Genomic DNA, 23,145 nt, shown 5'->3' with positions numbered 1-23,145 from the left:
CGACTGGGAGCTACTGCTACAACAAGGCTAAAAACAGAGATCAAATTAATTTTTTCCGAACAACTTTTTCATGTCGCGGCTTCACGACACTTGGGTCAGTACGGACGAGCAGTATGGAGGTATTTGGATGTTTTATAGTGTGTGTTTTGGACGATTCGAAAGGGAGCCGCCATTATATGAAAATCCGTTGCCAGCCGGACCCCCCCAGAACTCCAAAAGCATTTTGATAACTCTGAAAGTTCTCCAAACCCTTCCTTGGCATGACGGTGAGTAGAAAATTGGTGAATTATCGATTTTGGGTGAAGTAGGCTATATCCCTTTAATTATCTTAATTTCCATAAGACAAAATTGACTGCTTATTATAAAAATATTGTCATTGTCATATTGTATAAACATAATGTCTAAATGTCTTGTTTAGACTGGCAAGCCACCCAAAAAGTAGCTGAATGGGGGGAAAAAACTTTGAAAATGACTAAAAGCAGGTAGCAACTATCAGAAATTGTTGCAATTTAATCAACTAATTGATTAAAGCAGAAGTAAGCGATCCGGTCCTTTTGGCTAACTTCCTGTCAGCCGATGGAGTTAGCAGTCCCCGCCCTCGTCCCTACGTCACCACATTCACGCGCATCCCTTGGCTGCACACACAGAGAGGACTGCCCCTTTATGCTGTTCTCTCTCCTCATTGGATAAAGGTTGTAGGATACAAGGAAAGTTTTCTCCTCGGCTTACAGCAGAGCAGAGTGACTGACAGACCCGTGTTTCAGACCAAACACTCTATATAAGTGATTGCTGTCGGAAGATACAACTATTTAAGACTTATATTAACACAAACATTCCGCTTACTAATGCTTTATCAAATAATAATCTAAACAATGGTGTGTTTATGGGTGCTTGGAGAGATAGCCTATTCTCTTGGGGGTCATAAGGGGCCCCACAGCAGATATGAGCCCCACGGCCCCCAATGAGTTAGACACGTCCATGACAGTCAGCACATTATCGTCACTTTCATTGTTTATTACGTTATTGGCACGAAAATGATTCACCGTCAACTTATTCATGAGCCGCACGCACCGTGTGTTTGATTTGTACACACAAAGTTTCAGTCACACGGATGGCAGGTCGGTAAAACCACAGAGAACAACTAACTCTGCAAACCTGAAGAGCTTTATTAAGTTTCAAAAGTGACATTAAAAACACTCACTGCAACGCCTCCTCCTCCATCACAATCCAGGTCCAGGTCGTCGTACCGGTCCTGTCAAAAACAGCAACAGCACTTTAACGTCTCATTAACGGTCATTTTTTAAATATCAACCGTTAAGATACAGTTTGTAGGCTACGTTGTCGATGTGAAGCTACAGAACGTTAAACTTTAACCGTTAACGTTAACTCACCATTCTCTGTTCAGTTATTCCGCTCGTTAAACCGACGTTAGTGGGTGAATATTTTACTCCAAAGTGTTTCCGTCCTCGGCGGAGAGTTTCAAGTAACGTTATTTAGGTTCTCGACATTTTTCCCCCGTGTGTCGCCGCCGGGTGCTTCCTTCGTTTGTTTTCACTCGTTGTTGGGGACGTGAAGGTAAAGATCCTCCCTGCTCAGTGGGGAGGGGAAAAAAAGAAGAAAAAAAAGCTGCAGATTCAAAGACTTCCCACTGTTTCTTCTGACTTCAGTGTAGGTTTCGATACAGCGCTCAACGAGACTGGAAGATCCAGTTTGGGTTCTTCTACCCATAGACTATTACGTATGTCTTTGCTTCTACCTGTCGTGTTTTGTCGTCCAGGTGAGGGAGAGGGCGTGTCTACATTCACCTGTTAAGAGAAGCCAGACCCAAGTCAGCCTCATGCTGCTTTCAGGTGCTGCTCGGACATTTTCCACTCAGCCAACTCAACTGTTTTATACCATCACATTATATAGATTTGTGTAGCTTCAATATTCAGTCTGGTCACTGGTGCAATGTGCAATTTTTATTTCATTTACACGTACTTTTAATGTTTAAATCTCATTATTTGTGTATATAAAATATGCAGTCAGTGTTTTGTTTTCTCCTGTTTCATGTAAATTTCTGCATTGAGGGATGAATTAACCATTATTGTCTTATCTTATTATCTTTTCTTATATAAAATACAAGATTCAGTTAGCAGATTTTAGCTTCCTTTTATTTTTAAAGTTATTTATGGTTTGGGCAGATATATCCATCGACTGGGAGCTGGATCCAGCAGTGGGCAGCAAAGTGTCTTCCAGAGCCCCATGACAACTGATGGTACATATTAGATCCAATCCATCTAGTGACTTATAGATAACAAGACTAAGACAACTTCAATTTCCATTCATTATCTGTCTGTTGGCCAAAAGAGAGACATGAGAGGAGTAGTAATATGCGTTTTTTCTTATCTTTGGAATAAGCTGTAGTTAAGGTAATGGCCACTTTGTTACTTTGATGACTCTGTTTAGATGATCTATGAAAAATACATAATAATGATTATAATTACATCATTTTTATGGCTCCATCTTTACATTAATCGGATGGTAATATCATTGACATTCAATGTGAGGCAATAAATCTAGTTTTAGTGTGGCTCATTATCCACAGATAACAGAGTTGTAAAACAGTTGATAAGAAGAGCTCAAATAAACACACATGATAAGCTGTGTTCACAGGTCTGCTATTCATCGCTCCGTGTTTTCAGAGGGTCTCGCACAAGATCAAGAACAGTAGACAGTGACCAACACTTGTTTATCCTGGGAATATAAAGAAAAAGCTGGTTATGAAATCCAAATCTCCCCTCGGCCTCCTCTAAACATTTGTTAAACATGGAAGTATTTTATACAACTTTCTCATGTAATAATGTAACACAAACAACACAACATCAATAGTACATTATTTATTGCCAATTTCATTACAATTTTCAAAAACAAAGAATCCATTGATTACTTCAGGATAAAACTACAACACAACATTTTAATGGCTTGTAAATGTTTATACTTGCTTGTTACATTTGCAAGTTTCTAATATTAATTCAAGGCACATGTAGATATAATTAAAGCATTACAGCAATTTACCCCTTTTAGCGACTTAAAGTTTTCCGCATAATTCTCTTATTGCACATTTACTGTTTTTGAAACAAAAAGAAACAAAGCATTCCCATAATCTTTGGTTAAGTGTTTATAATTCTTCTTCTCAATCCTTCCAGGAGAGAAAGTAGACCTTCCCCTGTGCATCGCCACAAACCAGCTCAGTGGGTTTTTGTGGATTCACCTCCAAAACCTGGACAGGACCTCCACACACAAACATACCCATCTAGAGGAGGAAAGAGAGAGAGAGAAAAGAGTTGCACAAAAAGGAAAAAGAAACATTTATTGGATGAAAGGTTATTTTTTGCAGACATTTTATGCCTCTACTGACAGTAGCACAGTGAGGAGGACAGGAAAGAGGGAGACAGAATAGGGGATTGACATGCGGCAAATGATCTACACCAAAATATATTCTTAATATACTTATTTCACATTACATTGTACATCTTATTTTGTGATGTTATATCTATTCTATGTAGCCTACTGTATGTTGTTGTTTTTTGGTTGATGTTGTTCTACAATATCATCATTGTGTCTTATGTATTTTTTTCTTACATGAGCAGATACCAAATAAATTAAATCAAACATGTTGCAGGTTTATGATTTTAAAAAAGTAGGTGGTTGGTGGTGTATAACTGCGCCCCCCTGGATGTACCTGTTTCTTGGTGACTCTGTCCCACAGCTTCACCGTGCGGTCGTAGGAGGCTGAGATGACGGTGCTGTCGGTGAGTCTCAGTGCACTGATCTTGTCACTGTGAGCCTGCGGGTAAAGACGTACGATCACAAAGAACAGCTGCAGATTATTTGCTGATTACATGTCGTCAAATAAGATTTAAGGGGCATTTCAAAGTGGAGCTCATCATTTAAAAGTCACACTGAAATAATTGAAGTGATTCTGATGATCAGTGAATGTTTGGTGTCTCCGTGTTGTGAAGTTTTGCTGCTTTTTTCACTGAAATTTTCACGTTGTTGAGGTTTACGGTTTATTTTGTTGAGTGGATGTCACCTCACACACAGGGAAAATGTAACATACAAGACATTTTATTAATTAATCAACAGAGAAAACTGCTATAATGAGTAAAAACAAAGTTTTTTTTACCCAATGTTATAACATGACAATGATGAAGAAAATATTGAGATCCTTAATTGAAAGGGACAGAAATATGACTGGGAAAAATGAATAAAGCAGTGGTTCTGCAAAACTCTCAATAAAAAGAGATTAAAAAAAATTAATAATAATAAAAAGCAGTGGTTCTGCAGTAAATGGCCACTGTGTGTCTTCCTTTCATAAATTAAATTATTGGGACTGAAGCATCAGCTGTTGGAATAGATGGTGTGGAGAAGTTTAGTTTTGAATTTTCTATATATTGTTAGGAAGTTTATAGTAATAGTAGATAGTAAATCTGTAATATATAACATCATATTATGAACTAGGGTATTAGAAGTTTATCGTTACAGATTATTAAATAGGATTACGGTTACACTCATTCTCAACTCAGAAAAGAACAATACTGCTGATGCCAATATTAATCATGACAAATGAGTGTGCACTAATCTCTACAATGTCCTGTGTGAGTCTGACTGAGGAGTGTCTTACAGGTTTTTTCTTGCTCCATGCTGACGGGCCTTCAGGGAGTTTGTACCACATGTTGCCCTTCATGTCTCCACACACCATCAAATCTGCAAAAAAAAAAAAAAAAAAACAGTGAAATAAGAAGCCGTCACTCACAGAGGCAGCAGCACTTCCAGTAACTATGGTTCTACTTGGAGTAAGAGCTGCAACAATGCAACATGTTTGTGTTGGAGTTTCAATGCAGTAAGTAAACTGCCTATGTTAGACTCTGGACTGTGGGTCCAGAGGGTGTCGAGACATGTTTCAAACACCAAAATTATTAATCGGACATAAACAAATCACTACTGAAAATAATTATCAGTTAGTTGCCTTTGTCGACAGTTATAGCCGTTATTGGATACTTCTTCTTCTTCTCCTCCTCCTCCTCCTTCTTCTTCTCCTCCTCCTCCTCCTCCTCCTCCTCCTCCTCCTCCTCAGCCGTCAACATCAATGAGCTGAACGTTGAATCCAGTTCAGTCTTGGGGCCCATTACAAACTGGAGAGAGAGAAAGAGAGAGGAAACTGTCATCAGTCAGCACTTGTTTTGGTTTCTAATGAAGATGGACAACAGGTATTTTTGTTTGTGCGTAGAAAAGTTTGTATCGTCAAGTTTTAAAAGGTTTTCCATTTCATATCTGAGAGTCAGAGCCAATATTATCATATAATGTAGGAATTACCCCCAGTAATTCAGTGACGTCAGTGAAATATGTTAGATTAGATTAGATTAGAAAACTTTATTGATCCCCAAGGGGAAACTGCTTTGCCACGCAATAAAAAAACACAAACATCCACTTAACAAACAATACAAACATTTCCATACCATTGCACAAAACTTATCAACATGATTGGATACTTCATACAACAGAGTAGGCTGCTCAAAGCAAGTGATTTAAATTGATATTAGTATAGGCAAGGATAAATAAATAAATATAAGAAAAATATACACCTCCAGAAGATTAAAAAACAACAACAACAGCAACAACAATAGACAGCCGCTATTTGTGGTTAAAATATCTGACCGCTGCAGGAACAAAGGAGCGTCTGAGTCGTTCAGTAGAACACCGAGGCATCACTAAACGCTCACTGAAGGAGCTTTTAAGATCCTTAAATATATTGTGGAGTGGGTGGTTATCATAGAGGAGGACTGTTTTCAACTTGGTCCTTGTTCTCTTCTCCACTATTACCTCAAGCTTATCTGGGTTAAAACCAATCACTGAGCCAGCCCTCTTGATTATTTTATTAATCCTGTTCTTGTCGTCAATAGGTATACTGCCTCCCCAGCACAGAACAGCATAAAATAAAACACTAGCCAGGATGCCCTGGTAGAAAATGCCTAGCAGCCTTGGGCTGATGTCAAAGGATCTAAGTTTCCTTAGAAAGAAAAGCCTGGACTGAGCCTTCTTTACAAGGACCCCAGTGTTTTCCTTCCAGTTGAGCTTGTTGTCCAAATGGACACCAAGATATTTGTAGGACTCCACAATTTCTATTTTCTGATTATTAATTGTCACTGGGACAGCCTCCTCTTTCTTCTTTCTAAAATCGATAATTAGCTCTTTTGTTTTACCCACATTCAGCTGTAAAAAATTTGTATCGCACCATTTGGCAAAAGAGTGTGCCTCTTTTTTATAGGCCACGTCGTTGCCATGGTTAAGCAGACCCACAAGTGCAGTGTCGTCTGAAAACTTTTGTATCAGACAGGATGGCTGACTATGCCTGTAATCAGCTGTATAAAGCGAAAATAAAAAAGGAGATAAAACTGTCCCCTGTGGAGCTCCTGTATTGGTTAAAATGATGTCTGAGGCTTTATCAAGCCTGACATACTGGGGACGGGCTAAAAGATAATCTAAAAGCCATGTATGTATGTATGAAAGCAATATTTGATTTTTGCTAATAAAAAGCCAAATAAGTTGCATACTGGGGCTTTAATTATCGTAATGTAACCAAGTCCTTTGCTCCATCAAAATGGCGATGAAAGTAAAATCTTAGCATTAAAGTAAGTGTTAAATCAAAATGAGGGAATGAGTTGCAGTAAAACTCACAAGGAAGCCAATGTAAACGTCTCCTTTTTGGTCACCAACCAGCCACACGCTCTTCTCATCGTTACGGATCACGCCTAAAGTTTGGACTTTCCACTGCCAACTGCAAAAAGACAAATACAAGAGCTCTGAGGGTTTATCAAAATTTTGCAGCTGAAAAACTAAAACCTCTCAGTGCAGGTGGAAAAAAACACAAAGGCATGAAACCTGGAACTGAGCAGGAGTGTGAACAAAAACTGTGTAAATTAAATTTAACACACAACATTTCTCTTCTCTTGTGCTTATGGATGAGTTCTTATTAAATATTTTGAATATGCACTTTATTTCAAACACGAGCAAACATTTCACTACATGCCGTTGTACCTAACCCTAACCCTTACTTGCTGACTTGCTGCCTCCACTTGTTTTCAACAGTGCAGGGAGTTTCAAATATCAACCCAGAGGTGGACACGGCGATCAGGGTGGAGCAGTAGATGAGGTAGATCAGTGGTGTTTTCAGCGTGTATGTGGTCACCTTCACTGGGCTGTCAGGAGCACAACACACAGGGGAAAGCAGAACTGGTTAGTGTGAGGAATCAAACTTTTTACACCTCAGTTCATGTCTCTGTCTTTCCAAGATTTTTTGCTGCTGATGCTCTGTACCAAGTGCTTTATAAATAAAGTTTATTATTATTATTATTATTACCACAAAGAACTATATTCAGGATAACTCTTGTTTTTCTGGGTGGGCTAAACCTTAAAAGTGTCATCCTGGATGAACTGGACTGGCTCAGTTAACACTGGGTTTCCACATCATTAATTGTCGGTGCAAGCTATTTTTAGAACGGCGGAGCAGAGCCGCGAGCTGCTCAGAGCTACGCTACGGAGGCTCATTATGGGATTTCTTGGTTTCCCTCATCACACTCATCAAATACACAATCCAACAACTCCACAACGCTCTGGTGGACAAGTTGTGACCTGCACATTCACCACGCTATGAGATAATAACGGAACGATACCAGACAGAGTTGTTTTAGAGGGAAATTCATGCAAAACCGCTGATGCACGTTCCCGTCAGGGGCAGTTTTTCTGCAAGCAGTCTCTGCATTTACCTCGAAAATAACCCTGTAACGTTCTGTTATTATCTCATAGCGTGGTGAAGGTAAAGCCAAAGGTAACAAACCTACTCCCAAGACTATAGGGATTATGGCAATGGGCCAATTTTCAAAAATGTTAAACTATCCCTTTAATTACATTGCAGATCAATCCCGACTGCAATCATAATCGGGATGTTTGACCACAATGCATTATGGTATATATTTGCTTGCTTAGTGACCATCAGCTGGACACTACGTTTCACGCTGCATTGTGGGATGCTATGAGTCCACTATAGGGTATATTAATACTCACTAAACATTCAGACGGCGCTACAAAACGGCGCAGGCATCATATAGTTGAGTAGTGAATGATTTCGGACACAGACTTTGTGTTGTTGTTTACCTCACGGCGCTGTGTTGCTGATTCCAAACCAGCTTCCATACATCCACAACCGAAGCGTCACTGTAGCCGACAGCAAACTGCTCATGAGGCATGGTGCAGATCGCTGAGACGGTGCCTGATGCCTGACACACACACACACACACACAAACACACACACATCGCACCATGTCATTTCACAAACATACACAACACACATTAATTCGCTTGTGTATTTGTGTATTTCTTCACCTGCTTGCGGCCGACCACTGTGTTGCGCTGCCACAGCTCCAGCAAACCCGACGTGTAGCCAACGACACACAAGTCGTCTTTCTGGAGGAAGCACACAGCTGAGACGGGACCGGAGAAGCTGACAGGACTCTCTGAGCGGGGAAGACACAACACAGAGGTGACATTTCTAAACAAACGCCACTATTTAAGCTTAAAGCAGAAGTAAGCGATCCGGTCGTTTTGGCTAATGCTGCGTTCCAGGCAGGCTTTTGAAATCGTAAATTACAGCTTCAAGTCACAACTTACGACTTTTGTAGCGTTCCAGGCAACCCACTCGTGTTTTTCCGACCTGTTTTACCAGTGAAAGTCACTATAACGGCCACTTGTAACTTCCGACCCGTGAACTCGTACCAGATCGAACTGGTACGACTTCACAGGTCAGAAAAACACGAGTTACGGGCTGCCTTGAACGCACCATAACAGTCCTCGTCCCTACGTCACCACATTCACGGCGTCCCTTGGCTGCACACACAGCCCTGCATGCCGTTCTCTCTCCTCATTGGATAAAAGCTGTAGAATACGATAAATGTTTTCTCCTCAGCTCAGAGCAGAGCAGAGGGACTGACAGACCCGTGTTTCAGACCAAACACTCTATGTAAGTGATTGCTGTCGGAAGATATAACTATTTAAGACTTATATTAACACAAATATATCACTTACTTCTGCTTTAAGTTTACTCAGAAGAAACTACTTTTCTTAGGCCTGACAGCAGCTAAAAAAAATGTTAATACAGAGGTGGAAACCGCCACACACACTCAACATCTCTCGATGGACTGCCTTACTGTACGACATTACTTCTCTAGAACTCTCAATTGCTCGATCGAATGGGGCTATAGCGAATAGCATCGAGGTCCTGTCTAAGGCATTGGAGGAGATTAGACTTAAGTTACATAGATGAAACTGGTTAGTCGATAGGGCTTAGTCCTCCATGTATGAACTATAAAAGTGTATGAAGATGTCTGGGTAAATTTGTGCATAGGGATTTGTGAGTTGAGGGGTACCTGTATGGTATGTTTGGTATGTATGCTGAATATTTGGGAGGATACTACTGGCAGTGTGAACTGATAAGATCACCCTTGTCTCGGGATGGTCATTATTATTTTTATTTCTATTTTTATTATTACTTATTTATTTATTTCTATTATTACTGGTGTACACTTTGGACATTTGTTAGTAGAAGATGAGAGGGACAAGGGGACTTGACACTCCTGTGTTAATTAATTGAACTGTATGTGATGTACTTCCCCCTTTATGTTCAGAGACTAAATCCAGCAAGGGGAGGGGGAGGGGAGGGAAATAAGCCAGAGGGGTAGGGGTGGTATGGGTGGGATAAGGGTGGGACAATAGCTCACATAGTTATGACGTACACATTTTATATACGATGTATGGTGGTATATGTATGATTTAAGGTGGTGTATGTATATATGTCAATTATGTAGCTGTGAATTTGATTTAATGTGGGCATATTGTAAAAAGGGCGGGGGGGATGAAATAATAAAAACTTGATCACAAAAAAACAAACGCCACTATTTTCTCTGTTAAAGGTTGGACATAGAGGCCTATGAGTCCACAGTCTTACTCGTTGTCCATGTCCAGCATCGCACTGAGCAGTCTTCAGAAACCGTGAGGAATTCTGCGACTCCTCGCTTGCGAGCGACTCCGTGAATGGCGCCGCTGTGGCCCGGGAAGGTGCTGAAGTGCTCCGTCTGCACGAGGAAATATAAGTCAAGGGAGGAGATGAAAACTAAAAAAATGAGCAGCAGTGTTTTCATCTTTGTTCTGCATCTACAGAACCAAGTCAGAGTGAGTGTGTAAATAAAGTCAAATGTCGCATAAAACAGCAGCAGGAAGATCAAATGTTGGCTCATCAGTCACTAACATGCATCACTGAAAAATACCAAACTGACATACATGTATATATTTACTGAAAGCCTAACTAGGGATGGGAGTTGGAAACTAGCATTAGCTACAGTATAATCTCTGTATGCACTGCAGAACATCAGTCACATTGACTTGTTTGTAACGAGTGGAAGTGTTACTATGTTAACCTGCATTGTCCCTATCAAATAAACTAAATTAAATTAAATTAAAGTATATTACAGCACATCAGGGGCAGTGTATAGTCATACAGTACTTTTACAAAACAACTGTTATATTCATTTTTTTTTTTCCAATCAGAGAAGAAAACACATTTCTACACTTAGCAACTGTGAAGAGCACAGGTGCCATAATGATCTGGAGATACTGGACTAAAATAACAATTATTTCCTTAAATTTACAAGTTTGTTCTCACTATGAAGTCACAAATGTGTGAGTTTATCTGCCTTTTTTTTCTCATAAATGTGAAACTTGAAGACTTTAAATTGCCCCCGCCCCCCTCTCTCTTCCAGCTCATTTTATGTTAAACCTATAATGCACCTATTGTGGAAATGTCTTAGTGAATGGGAAGCTCTTCATTTAGACTGACAGACCTGTAGTGGTTTCCAGAGGTGCACTGTGCTGTCATCAGACGCAGTGAAAACCGTCATGTCCTCTGGGTTGACTTCAGATTTCTTGTCTTGAAACCAAAGCAGGAACAAACAGTTTCATCAGAATAAAGTCTGGTGACTTTCGGGGACAGACAGACAGAGAGGGAACAGTTTACCTGTGTTGGTCAGGAGGGAGCAGTGGTTCACTCGCTGCTTGTGAGCACCGATGTGACAGATTTCCACGTTGTTTTCCCAGTTCCACACATGCAGCGCTCCGTCAGCGCAGCCGGCCACCACATACGGCCCCTGCACAGAGGGAAGGACGAAGCCACACAGATCAGTGTGTTGACAGTCGTCGCTCCACTGACACATCATTCAGATTCTGTGGTGAATAGGGATGTCACGATTATAGATTTTCTTTGTACGATTATTGTCAGAGAAATAATCACGGTATTATGATTATTATGCATTAATTAATTTCACAACATACTATATGAATGTGTAAAATCAAATATAATTACATTACTAATTATTTTCACTAAATATTTAAAGTATCTAGTATTAATATATAACCAATTATTAATCCTCCAGGGGAAGTGTTTTAAATATTCAAATCATTAATTGTCATCTATACCGAATGTTCAAGTTTATTTTAATTGTTTGTTTGTTTTTTATCACAAATGACACGCTAACATTTAAATTTCTACCAATTGTACGTTACGCTAGGTAAATGGACCAGTATTTGTTACATTTACCTTTACTTTGGTGCACGTCTGCCTTTCCAACATAATCTTTTTTGGAAAGTGACGGTATTAAGGAATCTTTACAATTAAAGCAGTACTAAAGAACTTTCAGTTTTGGTTGAGTTTGGCGGCGCCTGTGGACCAAAGCGGTAGTGTTTTGCCTGAAGGAAGACTCCATTTCCCATGAACACTAGCGTGAAGCCCTGTAAATATCCTGCATTAAAATTAACAGAAGACATCAAAACTAAGTTTCTGTTTCCAGTGGATCATTTCAAAGTGAAAACACAAACATAATCCATTGCTAAAGTGCCGTTTTGCCTGTTCCCTCCTTGTTGTGACTCGCAAAAGTGAAAGTAAAGTGAGAGCAGGGTTCCTACCATGCTCCTCAAAGCTGCTTAGTGCCAGAGAAAGAGATACAGACCCCCTCAGGCCACGACAGAGGTGTCATTCAACTTGTTGTAAGTCGATGTATCATCACAAAAGTTATGAAAATATTTTATGAAGGTTGAAAAGTTACTTAGTGCTGCTTTAATTAATTATGGCGTTTAATACCACGATTAATTGTGAAAACAGGTAATCGTGACATCCCTAGTGGTGAACAAAACCAGGTGTTTCTCTGATCAACATCTGTATCATCGTCTCACCAGACAGCAGACGGAGGTGAGCGAGCTCGTCCAGGAGATCTCTCTGAGACGCCGGCCGGCCTGCAGGTCCCAGAAACAAAGCCTGCCGTCGTTTGAGGAGCTGATCTGGAAGAGACAGACGGAGGCTGTGATGCATGAGGATGAACTGTGACCTGTAACTCAGAGTTACTGCTCATTTCACTTTCAAACCTTGATTTATTCAGGGTATATACAGGAATCTTGAAGTTAATTCTAAAACCTTTTTAAGACTTTTTCAAGACCTTCTCAATATTTTCTAATACCTCACCACCACTTCAAGCTGTAACCATTTACATCAGTGACACTTTCAACTGAACAGTTTTAGTTTGTGATAAAGACTAGAGACCACTATGATACAACAGAATTCAAAATAGGTTAGGATAATAAATCAAAGGCAAAGTTTATAAAAAAAAAAAACATTGCTCCACTCTAAAAAAACAAAACCAACAATCTTCTTTTCTATTTTATCGGTTCATCTTTGTTTTTTTAATAAAATGAATAAATTCAAACACTTTTACAATGTTTTTTAGGACTCAAACTCTTGGAAAGCCAATTCAAAAAATTACCTTCAAAATTTTAAGACTTTATAAAGTCGTGAAAAGACTTCTTAATACTTTTTAAGGGTCTTAATTTTCCCAAAATTGATTTATCACCTTTTAATACTTTTTAAGACCCCGCGGATACCCTGTTATTCTCGAAAGGACATTGAGGTTTTACCCTCATTTGCAATGTCGTCGAGATCACAGCAATATTCAAAGCAAAACACAATGCACAGCATAGGATAAAACACAGTTACAAAAGTTAAATACATCTGATTCATTACAAAATTTAAAAACAGTTACAGACTGTGGTAAAGAGGTTTGAGATGATATTTTTTATAATGTTGATAGGAGGGAGGAGCATTGATTTTAAGTGTGAGTTGAAGATCGTTCCAGGAGGCAGGGGCATCATAGCAAAATGCAGATTTACCAAGTTCAGTTTGTACCCGGGGGACTTTAAAAGTAAGCCAGTCATTGGAGCGAGTTGAATATGAACCTTGATTTAAATCTAACAGTGTTGTAATGCATGGTGGGAGTTTTTCAGTAATGGCTTTAAAGATGAAGAGATGCCAGTGATTGTTGCGTCTTTCTGACAGGGAAGACCAACCTACTTTTGTGTACAGATTACAATGATGAGTGCTGTAACTATCGCCGGTAATGAATCTAAGAGCAGAGTGATAGACCACATCTAGAGGTGAAAGAATTGAAGGGGCAGCATTCCTATAAATAATATCACCACAGTCCAACACTGGCATAAAGACAGCTTCAACAATCCTCTTTCTGCAGATCATAGGGAAAATAGATTCATGACGACCCTCACCACACAGTCTGGAGTCCACACACAGCCGGTGATCCAGTCTTTGTGAGAGTGAGGGAGCGACTTAGAGAGAGCAGCCGGAGACGAAGTCACATCCCACACCATCAGGGCCTGAAACACACACACACACACAATTACAATACAATGGTGGTTTAGTTCACGTTCATTAGGGCTGTCAATCTTCCCCCCAATCAGATTTGAATTTCTAATGCTTCTTATGTTAAATATTCAAATTAAAGGGCATTCCAACCAAATCTGTTATGTAACATTTGCAACACACTTATCGTAAGTTCACTCAATATAAAACTTCAAGAAGGGAAATCGAAATATTATAAGTAGCGGTGCAACGGACCACAGTTGATCCGTGATTGGCACATTATTGGTCCGCCGATCGATCGCAAAAAAAAAAGAAAAAAAAGAATGTGTATGTGTAGTGTGGGAACACGTAGGCCACCACCCAGCCGAATAAACAGGCAATTTAAAAAAACTCTGCTTGTAAATTTGAAGCTGCAGCTCTACGTCGTGCGCAACAACAACTAAATTGTTTGTTTTATCAACATGTTTACTACTCCAACGTCGCGACACAATATGTTAATTTGCCTCGTTGTGAAAGGCGCACGTCCTAACGTTGGTTTTCACCTTCGAATGTTCTCATTTTGAAAATAATTTGAATTATGTTCGAATAGCGACGTTCGAACTGACAGCCCTAACGTTCATTCAGCTCAATTCAAAAACCAAGTATGTATGTATATCCAACAATTTAGACAAAGTGTTTATTTGTTGACAATTATTTACGTCAAGCAACATTTTTAAACTCAAGGTTCACTTCCTCGCCTTTAGAGCACTTCAACTACAGAACATGAATATTAGATTATGCACCTGATCTTTTCCTCCGGAGAGAAGCTGCCCACCGTCAGGGCTGAAGGCCAGACAGGTGACGCCTCCTGTGTGGCTCCTCAGCAGAGCGTGAGGCACAATGTCGGTGTCGACGGCCAGTTCACTCAACATCCACAGAGCAACGGTGAAGTCGTCTGATTCAGAGGGAAACACAGAAGAGCAAACAGTGAAACACAGCAGGCAGAGAGACTGGTGTGTTTTAGGGAAAAGCATCTTCTCACTGAGAAACGAGTGGAAAACACAGTTGTTCAAAGGTAATCCAATCGGATTTTGGATAATGGATTGGATCAAATCTTGAAAATGGGTTGTTCAAAACCAAAAACGGATTCTGAGATCGGATTAGATCACGTAATCCAATCTTGGTTTTGATCTGGATAAAACCCTCAGTTTGTGTTGTTCAAAACTTTTCAGTAGGATCAGGATAACTTTGATCCAAAAAATCTGGATTATTCTGATCCCAGCAGTTGGGTGGATTCAGGGGGGATTTCAGGAACAAAATGTGATTTAAATTAAATTCAAACTGGTCAAATAAACAATATTCATAAAGTAGTATATATACAGTTCTTGTTTTATATTTTGCACCTAATTTTAAACCACAAGTGATTAGTAAATAATGTTAACTTTTGAATATTCTACAACTGAAAAACTTTTCCCCAAACTGAATTTAATGAAATTTGAAGTTTTAATTTTGAAATTTGAAGTTTGAATTTGAAACACATGGGGAAATATTCACAATTTCACTAATGTACTGTATATTTGCTTTTTTCAATTTATTTTAACAGCCCAACCAGATGGAGTCTGGCTGTTTAGAGCACAGAAAACAATAGATACACTCCGTTTTCAAATAAACACACTTTGAGGGACCTCATGCTGCTGTTCTACTTGTTGTTAACAGACCAATCAGTGTGATGCACAGTCCCATCTAGAGCATCATTATCCGGATTTTGTAATCTTGAAAATTTGGATTTGGATCAGACTGATCCAATCCAACTTTGCTTTGAACAACTGGGATAAAAGTAGAACAGATTACGTGATCCTGGATAGCAAAAAAGGGGATTTCAAAATCCGGATAATTTTTATCCAGATTACACCTTTTGAACAACTGGGCCCAGATCATTCACCTGAAGCTGAGGCCAGGTAGGTGGAGCTCTGTGCCAGTGCCAGGATGGAGCCTCGTTGGTGAGCAAACATCCCAGATGCTTTCAGGCGGCCTCTCTCTCCCTCCTCGCCCTCCTCTCTCTTCCAGACCCTCAGACGTGTGTCGGGTCCTCCGGACACCAGCAGCTCAGGCTCCGTCTTCTCGGCGTCCAGCACGACCCACAGCAGGCACAGGATGGACATGTCGTACTCGCTGGAGGCCCACGTCATCTCACCTACATAAGATCAAAATACAAAAAAAATACAAAAAAAGATCAAAATCTAATTTGGATTTTTTTCAAAGAATATTTAATCTTCATGTTGTGCAATATCAATACAGAGAGCTGGTAATTAAATACATTTGCAAGAATAAAGTCATAATATTACGAGAATAAAGTCATAAATTTACGAGTATAGAACTATAATATTTTAAAGCAGAAGTAAGTGATATATTTGTGTTAATATAAGTCTTAAATAGTTATATCTTCCGACAGCAATCACTTACATAGAGTGTTTGGACTGAAACACGGGTCTCTCAGTCACTCTGCTCTGCTCTGAGCCGAAGAGAAAACATTTATCGTATCCTACAGTTTTTATCCAATGAGGAGAGAGAACGGCATGCAGGGCTGTGTGTGCAGCCAAGGAACGCCGTGAATGTGGTGACGTAGCGACGAGGACTGTTATGGTGCGTTCAAGGAAACTCGTATTTTTCCGACCGTGAAGTGGTACCAGTTCGATCTGGTACGAGTTCACCGGTCGGAAGTTACGAGTGGCCGTTATAGTGACTTTCACCGGTAAAACAGGTCGGAAAAACACGAGTGGGTTGCCTGGAACGCTACAAAGTCGTAAGTTGTGACTTGAAGCTGTAATTTACGATTTCAAAAGCCGGCCTGGAACGCAGCATTAGCGAAAACGACCGGACCACTCACTTCTGCTTTAACCTGTTGTTTTAGAGAAGGAAAGTTGTTCAAATGAGGCCATGGAGCCTTTCGTGAAGTTTACTTCAGTATAGGTTTCACAAACTTATGACTTTATTCTCGTAATATTATGACTTTATTCTTGTAAATTTACAACTTTATTCTCGAAGTCTGTGATTTTTTTTTCTCAATGTGGCTCTAATACTTCGTCGTACATTTGCACATCTGTACTTGTTGTTTTTTTTACAGGGATTAATTTGTGGATGTGGTTTTATATACGTGTGATTTTTCCCTGACTCATGTTGTAAAAAACACACACACACACACACCTGTGTCAAGGCTGAAGTTTTTGATTCCTTCACCGTGGTATCCCACAGCAACGTGGTCTCCATTTACAGCCACACACAGAGCAGACTTCACCGACTTCAGCCTCTTCTGAGGAGGCTCCGGTTCACACTGAGGATATCGAGAGAACATTTTGAATGTACTTTCATTTTAGAGTCAGTTTGGAGTCTCTCTGGCTTCTCACGTTATTAATCCTCCTGTCCTGACCACTAAGTAAGATCAAGATGAGTTAGGTGATATGAATCTTGAATAGAAGAGAAATCAGAACTCACTTTTTCATATTTTAATGCAGAGACTGAACGTCCAAGTCCACCAGACCAGAGCTGGATCTGTTTTATAGGAAATAAGAAAGAAAAAGAGAGGATTCACTTCAAAATAAATGAGAATGTGCTCCTGAAAGAAAACAGGTGCACGTGTCCCAATGCAGCAAAACACAAAAACAGCTGGGTGCCTCACCATTTGATCTGAGCCGGCGCTCAGCAGCACGCGTCCTTCATCCAGGAAGGCGAGGACCTCCGCGGCTCCGGCGTGAGCCTGGAAACACCCGAGACAGGTGGAGGTGGGCACCGACCACACCCTGACCTCCCCAGATATGGAGCCAGAGCAGAGCATGGAGGAGGAGGAGGAGGAGGAGGAGGAGGAGGAGGAGAAGGAGAGGCTGCGCACCGAGCACTGGTGACCAGACAGAGGCTGGAGAAATATACAAGAGAGAAATAGTAGTTATATTTTTAAAAATAAATATATAAATATGTATATAGAAGACTCCTCCTCTCTAACCATCATATTTTCTCTGACAACACAATTTGATTTCACCTGTGTGTCTGATGTGTTGATGTTAAATTCAAGTCACACACGCCACGCTGTCGTGGACAAGTTGTGACCTGCACATTCACCACGCTATGAGATAATAATGAAACGTTACGAAATGGAGCCGTTTTCGAGGTAAATGCAGAGACTGCTTGCTGAAAAACTGTCCCTGAAGGCAACGCGCATCAGCGGTTCTGCATGAATTTCCCTCTAAAACAACTCTGTCTGGTAACGTTGTGTTATTATCTCATAGCGTGGTGAATGTGCAGGTCACAACTTGTCCACCAGAGCGTTTTGGAGTTGTTGGATTGTGTATTTGATGAGTTTGATGAGGGAAACCAAGAAATCCCATGAGCCTCCGTAGCGTAGCTCTGAGCAGCTCACGGCTCTGCTCCGCCGTTCTAAAAACAGCTTGCACCGACAATTAAAGGTAACGAACCTACTGCTATGACTATAGGGGTTATGGCAATGGGCCAGTTTGACTAAATGTTGAACTATCCCTTTAACGCTAATGAAAGGATTCATAGAAGAAACAATAAATTAAGTATGATTTTGATAAGCAATCTTGCCTTAAATTATCTTTTGTTATATTTAGTAAATAATACTTTTAATTTGAAAGCGTGTGCTTCGTGCTGACCAGAGCGTCGAGCATCTCTTTAATCTTTCCTCACTGTAACTCACTGTTTGAGTTTTATTCTGGAGCCAGTTCCACACGATCACTTCTCCGTTCCAGCAGCCAGCAGCCAGCAGACGATCCTCGGGGTCAAAGGTCACACAGTTCAAAGGGCTGGAGCTGAGCAGAGCTGCTACCTCGTGGCCTTTAGCGGCCGACCACACCTGAAGAGCAGAAGAACATCCAGACCATAAAATAAAGGCTGGACGACACCGACTGTTTCAGGTACGAGAAACGTGAAAAAGAAAAGTTTGACACCAACTTTCAGGTTGAAGTCCAGAGACACGGTGGCGAGGTGTTTATGGTCGGCACTGATGTCACTTCCTGTTATAGTATTCGTGTGGCCATCGATGAGAGCAGTCCTGTCAGGAGAGGAAACGTGAGTCAACACCGTTAAAGGATAGTTTCCGTTTTTTACAACCTGGACCTTATTTCTAGCATAAAATACGATCATTTTACTCACCCAGACAACTTTGGTGTCATTTGGGAGTTGTTTTGACGAAATTAGCCCCAGTGGAGCGGCGCGTATATCCGTATAATGCGAGAGCACGGGGCAGCGCAATGCAGCCTCTAAATAACACATTATCCGCCGCAAAACTCGTTCATTTCACCAATATTTTGTTATGATACACTAGTGCTATTCCCCTCCGAGCCCGTGGTGGCATGTTATCAACATCCGGGGTCTGTAGGTTGACCTACTAACCTCTGATCTGGATGATGTCATCTCCGACCGCTGCCCGGCTCATTCTGATAATAATCATTCCGCTTCGGCATTCGGGTCCATTTTTATCTCAACTAGCCGGAGCTTTAGTGAGTCCAGGTTGCGGAGAGGAAGCCTGTGGAAGCTGAACTTCATCCAGCTGCTCATTTTGTTCTGACAAGTCAGAAACACGCAGCAATGAACCATAGCATTAGTGGTAGCAAATTAGCCGCGCCGGGCAGCGGTCGGAGATGACATCATCCAGATCAGAGGTTAGTAGGTCAACCTACAGACCCCGGATGTTTTTTTTTATTTTTTTTTTATTGGTGATAAAGTGATAGACAAGGTGACGTGATGGACAAAAAACGTTAAGCACATATAACCACATAGACAAACATACGAACAATTGACATAAGTACAGACAACAACAGGAAAAGACATGCCACGTTGATACATAAATGTAGTGTTAGGTGTATGTGTGTGTGCGTGTGTGTGCGTGTGTGTGCGTGTGTGTGCGTGGATGAGAGGTTAGTGGAGTGCTATTACTTATATACAATATGGTATATAATACGATAATAGTGACAGTAATAATAATAAAGAAAAGAAAATAAACAAATAATGATATTAGGGATAATGAATAGATAATAAGAGAAAGGAGCAATACATGTATATAATAATGAAATAAGACTTTGAAAATAAAGGGACAAAAAAATAAATAAATAAATAAAAGAAAAGAAAAAGAAAGAAAAAAAAAATATATATATATATATATATATTATAATTTGTAAAAAAAAAAAAAAAAAAAAAAGATGCATGTAATCATTTTCCTTTGTGTAGATTAATTTTCATGATAGTGATAAGTTGCAATGAGAGGTGAGGTCAGGCCCCGGATGTTGATAACATGCCACCACGGGCTCGGAGGGGAATAGCACTAGTGTATCATAACAAAATATTGGCGAAATGAACAAGTTTTGCGGCGGATAATGTGTTATTTAGAGGCTGCATTGCGCTGCCCCGTGTTCTCGCATTATACGGATATACGCGCCGCTCCACTGGGGCTAATTTCGTTTCAAAACAACTCCAAATGACACCAAAGTTGTCTGGGTGAGTAAAATGATCGTATTTTATGCTAGAAATAAGGTCCAGGTTGTAAAAAACGGAAATTATCCTTTAAACTGCATCCAACAAGACTGAGGGATTTCTGCAGGTGACGTTTCTCCTTCCTCTCACCTGCAGCCGTTCACCGTGTCCCACATCTCTATCCGTCCGTCGAAGGAGGTCGTCACCAGACGTCCGTCCTTCAGGAAGACACAGCTCGAGATGCCGTCGCAGCTGCTCACCAGTGACTTCACCTGCTGCTCTCAAGACGGGAGAAAGAGTCGACATTAGATGGCAGCTCTGTGACTGTCAGATTAAGTTTTTGTTTTCAGGGAAACTCATTAGTCCCAGCTACCACATTATTGTTGGACCCAAATGATCTGTTGGACGTCTGAAAGAATAACTCAGTCTCTTTTAGTGTAACAAAGGCAAAGAAAAATACAAATATTGAGTTCACTAAATGTGTAACAAGATGAAAAAGTGACAGGATGAAAAAGTGTGTTCATACCTGTCCCGTCTGTGTGTTGATGAAATGCAGCATCCCCAGTCCTGTGCCGACCACCATCAGCTCTCCATCCGGACTCAAAACCAAACAGGTCGGCTCAGAGGAGAAGGTCGACACCAGCTCGCTGCAGTCAAAACACACAACATTTATCATTTCTGTAGATGCAATAACACCACAGACAGCAGAAAATACAATAAGGCACAATTTCAAATAAACACAAAGGTTTTCAAAGTGCTGTACAGTAAAATAAAAACAATAAAACATGATAAAAAGACGAAATACTAAAGATAAAAACACAATAAAACATAATAAATAAATAAACAGACTGTCCTCCCGAGATAAAATATCTGTGCACATAAAATTAACAACAACCTACGTGGTGTGAAAAGCCTAAGAAAAGAGGTGCGTTTCAAGAACTGTTTTAAAATTAGACAGTGAGGAGGTTTGTCTAATGTGCAGCGGCAGTTCATTCCACAATTGTGGAGCAGCAACAGAAAACGCAGCTGGTCATGTGACCTGAGAGATCGGCTGGGTGTGTCGGGGTGCAGAAGCTCGGAGAGGTACGATGGGACGAGACCATTTAGAGATTTAAAAGCGAATAAAATGATTTTTAAATGGTCGGGTAGCCGGCGGAGTGAAGCTTCTTCTCACCTGGTCTCTTCAACAACCTGACCTTTGTTGTTTAACCACTCAACCACCCGGGCGCCTCCTTTTCCTTTTCCCAGCAGCCCCTGTGCCCAGGTGTGAGCACAGGTGTCCGGAGGCTCGTTCAGGGCCTGCTGAACGAAGAGAGGCGGCCAGGAGGAGAGCAGGGGGGCGTGACGCCGCAGGAAACTCCAGCAGTCCTGGAGGCCGACTGAGATGACGACAGAGAGACTTGTGTGAGGAACAAAACACATCTGGCAGGAATTCGGATGTTCAACATGTCTTTAAACACTTACGGGAGTGAGCAGAGGTGCATGTCTTATCTGCAGGAAAAGAGAATGTCACAGGGTCAGTTGTACACAAAATGTATATTATGAACAAATAAAGTGTACCATGTTTTTGTGCAGTATCATCACAGACTCACCGTACAAACTGTAGGTCTCCAGGAGGTGGTGCATGAGGCCGTGGCGTACATTAGCGTACAGGAAGCAGTAGCTGGAGAGCAGGGAGTGGAGCGCCTCCAGTTGGCCACTTTGGATCTGACCAACGACAAAGAGAAGCACAATGAAGTTAAAGGGGAACTATGCAAGTCCGGTCGCTTTTCCACTGTTTTAGAGGTTTCTGTCCCTCCTCCTATTAAATATGAAAGGAGGCTGAAAACACCAGGATACGTCTGTTCTGATGATACAAGTCAGTGGTCCTGAAATGTGTGTTTCTCTTCTATTATACACATTCTACATCTCGATGGCAACGTCTTGCCACATGCGGGCTTCCTTCACTTTTCAAGTGGGGCAGATTCTGATTTTTGAGGCTACGATTTGATTCAAAATTGATTTTCGATTCAAAACGATTGGATTCATAATGATTTCTGCTGCAGTCTATCGGTGTGCAAAGGATCCTCATGATCTCCTCCAGTCTGCTTTGCAAGAGAATGATTAAAGTGTTTTTTTTTCACATTTATTGAGTTTTAAACATTTATCCATGCTTAGATGGAGTTGTTGAAACTGTTGCATAAAAGCAATATCACATATTGCTTAAGTAACAAAATTAAAAGTGCCTCTTTATTCAAAAAAATTGTGCTGCCTATTAAATTCTAAGGAAATGGAGGCCGACAGCCAGCAGATTTGTTTCATTTTTTTATTCTTTAAATTCAATTTTGGGACATTTTATATCGATTCTGAATCGTATTAAATGAGAATTGCGATTCTTATATGAATCCATTTTTTGGCACACCCCTAATCTGAACGCCCCCACACACACAGGCTTTAACCACAGTGGCCAAAATCACCCAGATGGCCTTTGCCTTAGATAGGCAGGGAAAACACTCATGTTCATGTTGTGAAGTACGGATGTGCTGAGTTGTGATGGACGGTGACTGACCAGGTTGGAGGGCAGGTGCATGACAGCGCTGGCCTCACAGTGGAGGAAGGTGTCTGCTCCCTCGGGGTCGGCCACTGCCCACAGATGAGCTGAGAGAGGAGACAGGACGGGTCACAGGGAGCTGCACGCCGAGTGTTGGAGGTGAACAATGTTACGATGTGTCCTACTTTACCTGCTAGTACGAGGTGAGCTCTGGTCCTGTTGTTTTCTTCTGGCAGGAGAAAGTCCTCAAAGGCCCGCCTCACCTCTGGGTTTGTTAGAGCCAGCAGGTCGTCGGTGTCGTGGCAATGAGACGGACCAATCAGACTGTAGGAAGCGATCCAGAAGAGTTATTAACATAGTAGCTGCA

General features: G+C 40.9%; 1 protein-coding gene across 1 annotated transcript in view; it reads right to left on the bottom strand.

The window, feature by feature from the left end:
* Positions 1–2,864: 2,864 nt before the first annotated feature.
* Positions 2,865–23,145, bottom strand: part of tep1 (telomerase-associated protein 1) — a 45,359-nt gene continuing 25,078 nt past the window's right edge. The window contains 28 exon segments of the mRNA XM_083990767.1: positions 2,865–3,295; positions 3,725–3,829; positions 4,667–4,749; positions 5,012–5,177; positions 6,721–6,820; positions 7,098–7,241; positions 8,197–8,318; positions 8,425–8,555; positions 10,043–10,169; positions 10,935–11,020; positions 11,108–11,237; positions 12,319–12,423; positions 13,696–13,803; positions 14,572–14,723; positions 15,711–15,962; positions 16,973–17,099; positions 17,261–17,317; positions 17,445–17,678; positions 18,477–18,632; positions 18,731–18,830; positions 20,399–20,523; positions 20,775–20,895; positions 21,423–21,640; positions 21,642–21,689; positions 21,693–21,739; positions 21,841–21,955; positions 22,797–22,885; positions 22,969–23,102. Of these exon segments, the coding sequence (XP_083846893.1) occupies positions 3,176–3,295; positions 3,725–3,829; positions 4,667–4,749; positions 5,012–5,177; positions 6,721–6,820; positions 7,098–7,241; positions 8,197–8,318; positions 8,425–8,555; positions 10,043–10,169; positions 10,935–11,020; positions 11,108–11,237; positions 12,319–12,423; positions 13,696–13,803; positions 14,572–14,723; positions 15,711–15,962; positions 16,973–17,099; positions 17,261–17,317; positions 17,445–17,678; positions 18,477–18,632; positions 18,731–18,830; positions 20,399–20,523; positions 20,775–20,895; positions 21,423–21,640; positions 21,642–21,689; positions 21,693–21,739; positions 21,841–21,955; positions 22,797–22,885; positions 22,969–23,102 (3,502 nt within the window). The 3' untranslated portion in view covers positions 2,865–3,175.

This window comes from Trachurus trachurus (genome assembly GCF_905171665.1).
Source record: "Trachurus trachurus genome assembly, chromosome: 17".
Lineage (NCBI taxonomy): Eukaryota > Metazoa > Chordata > Actinopteri > Carangiformes > Carangidae > Trachurus > Trachurus trachurus.
Note: the sequence above shows the minus strand (reverse complement) of the source record. Positions and strands in the feature narration are given on the sequence as shown.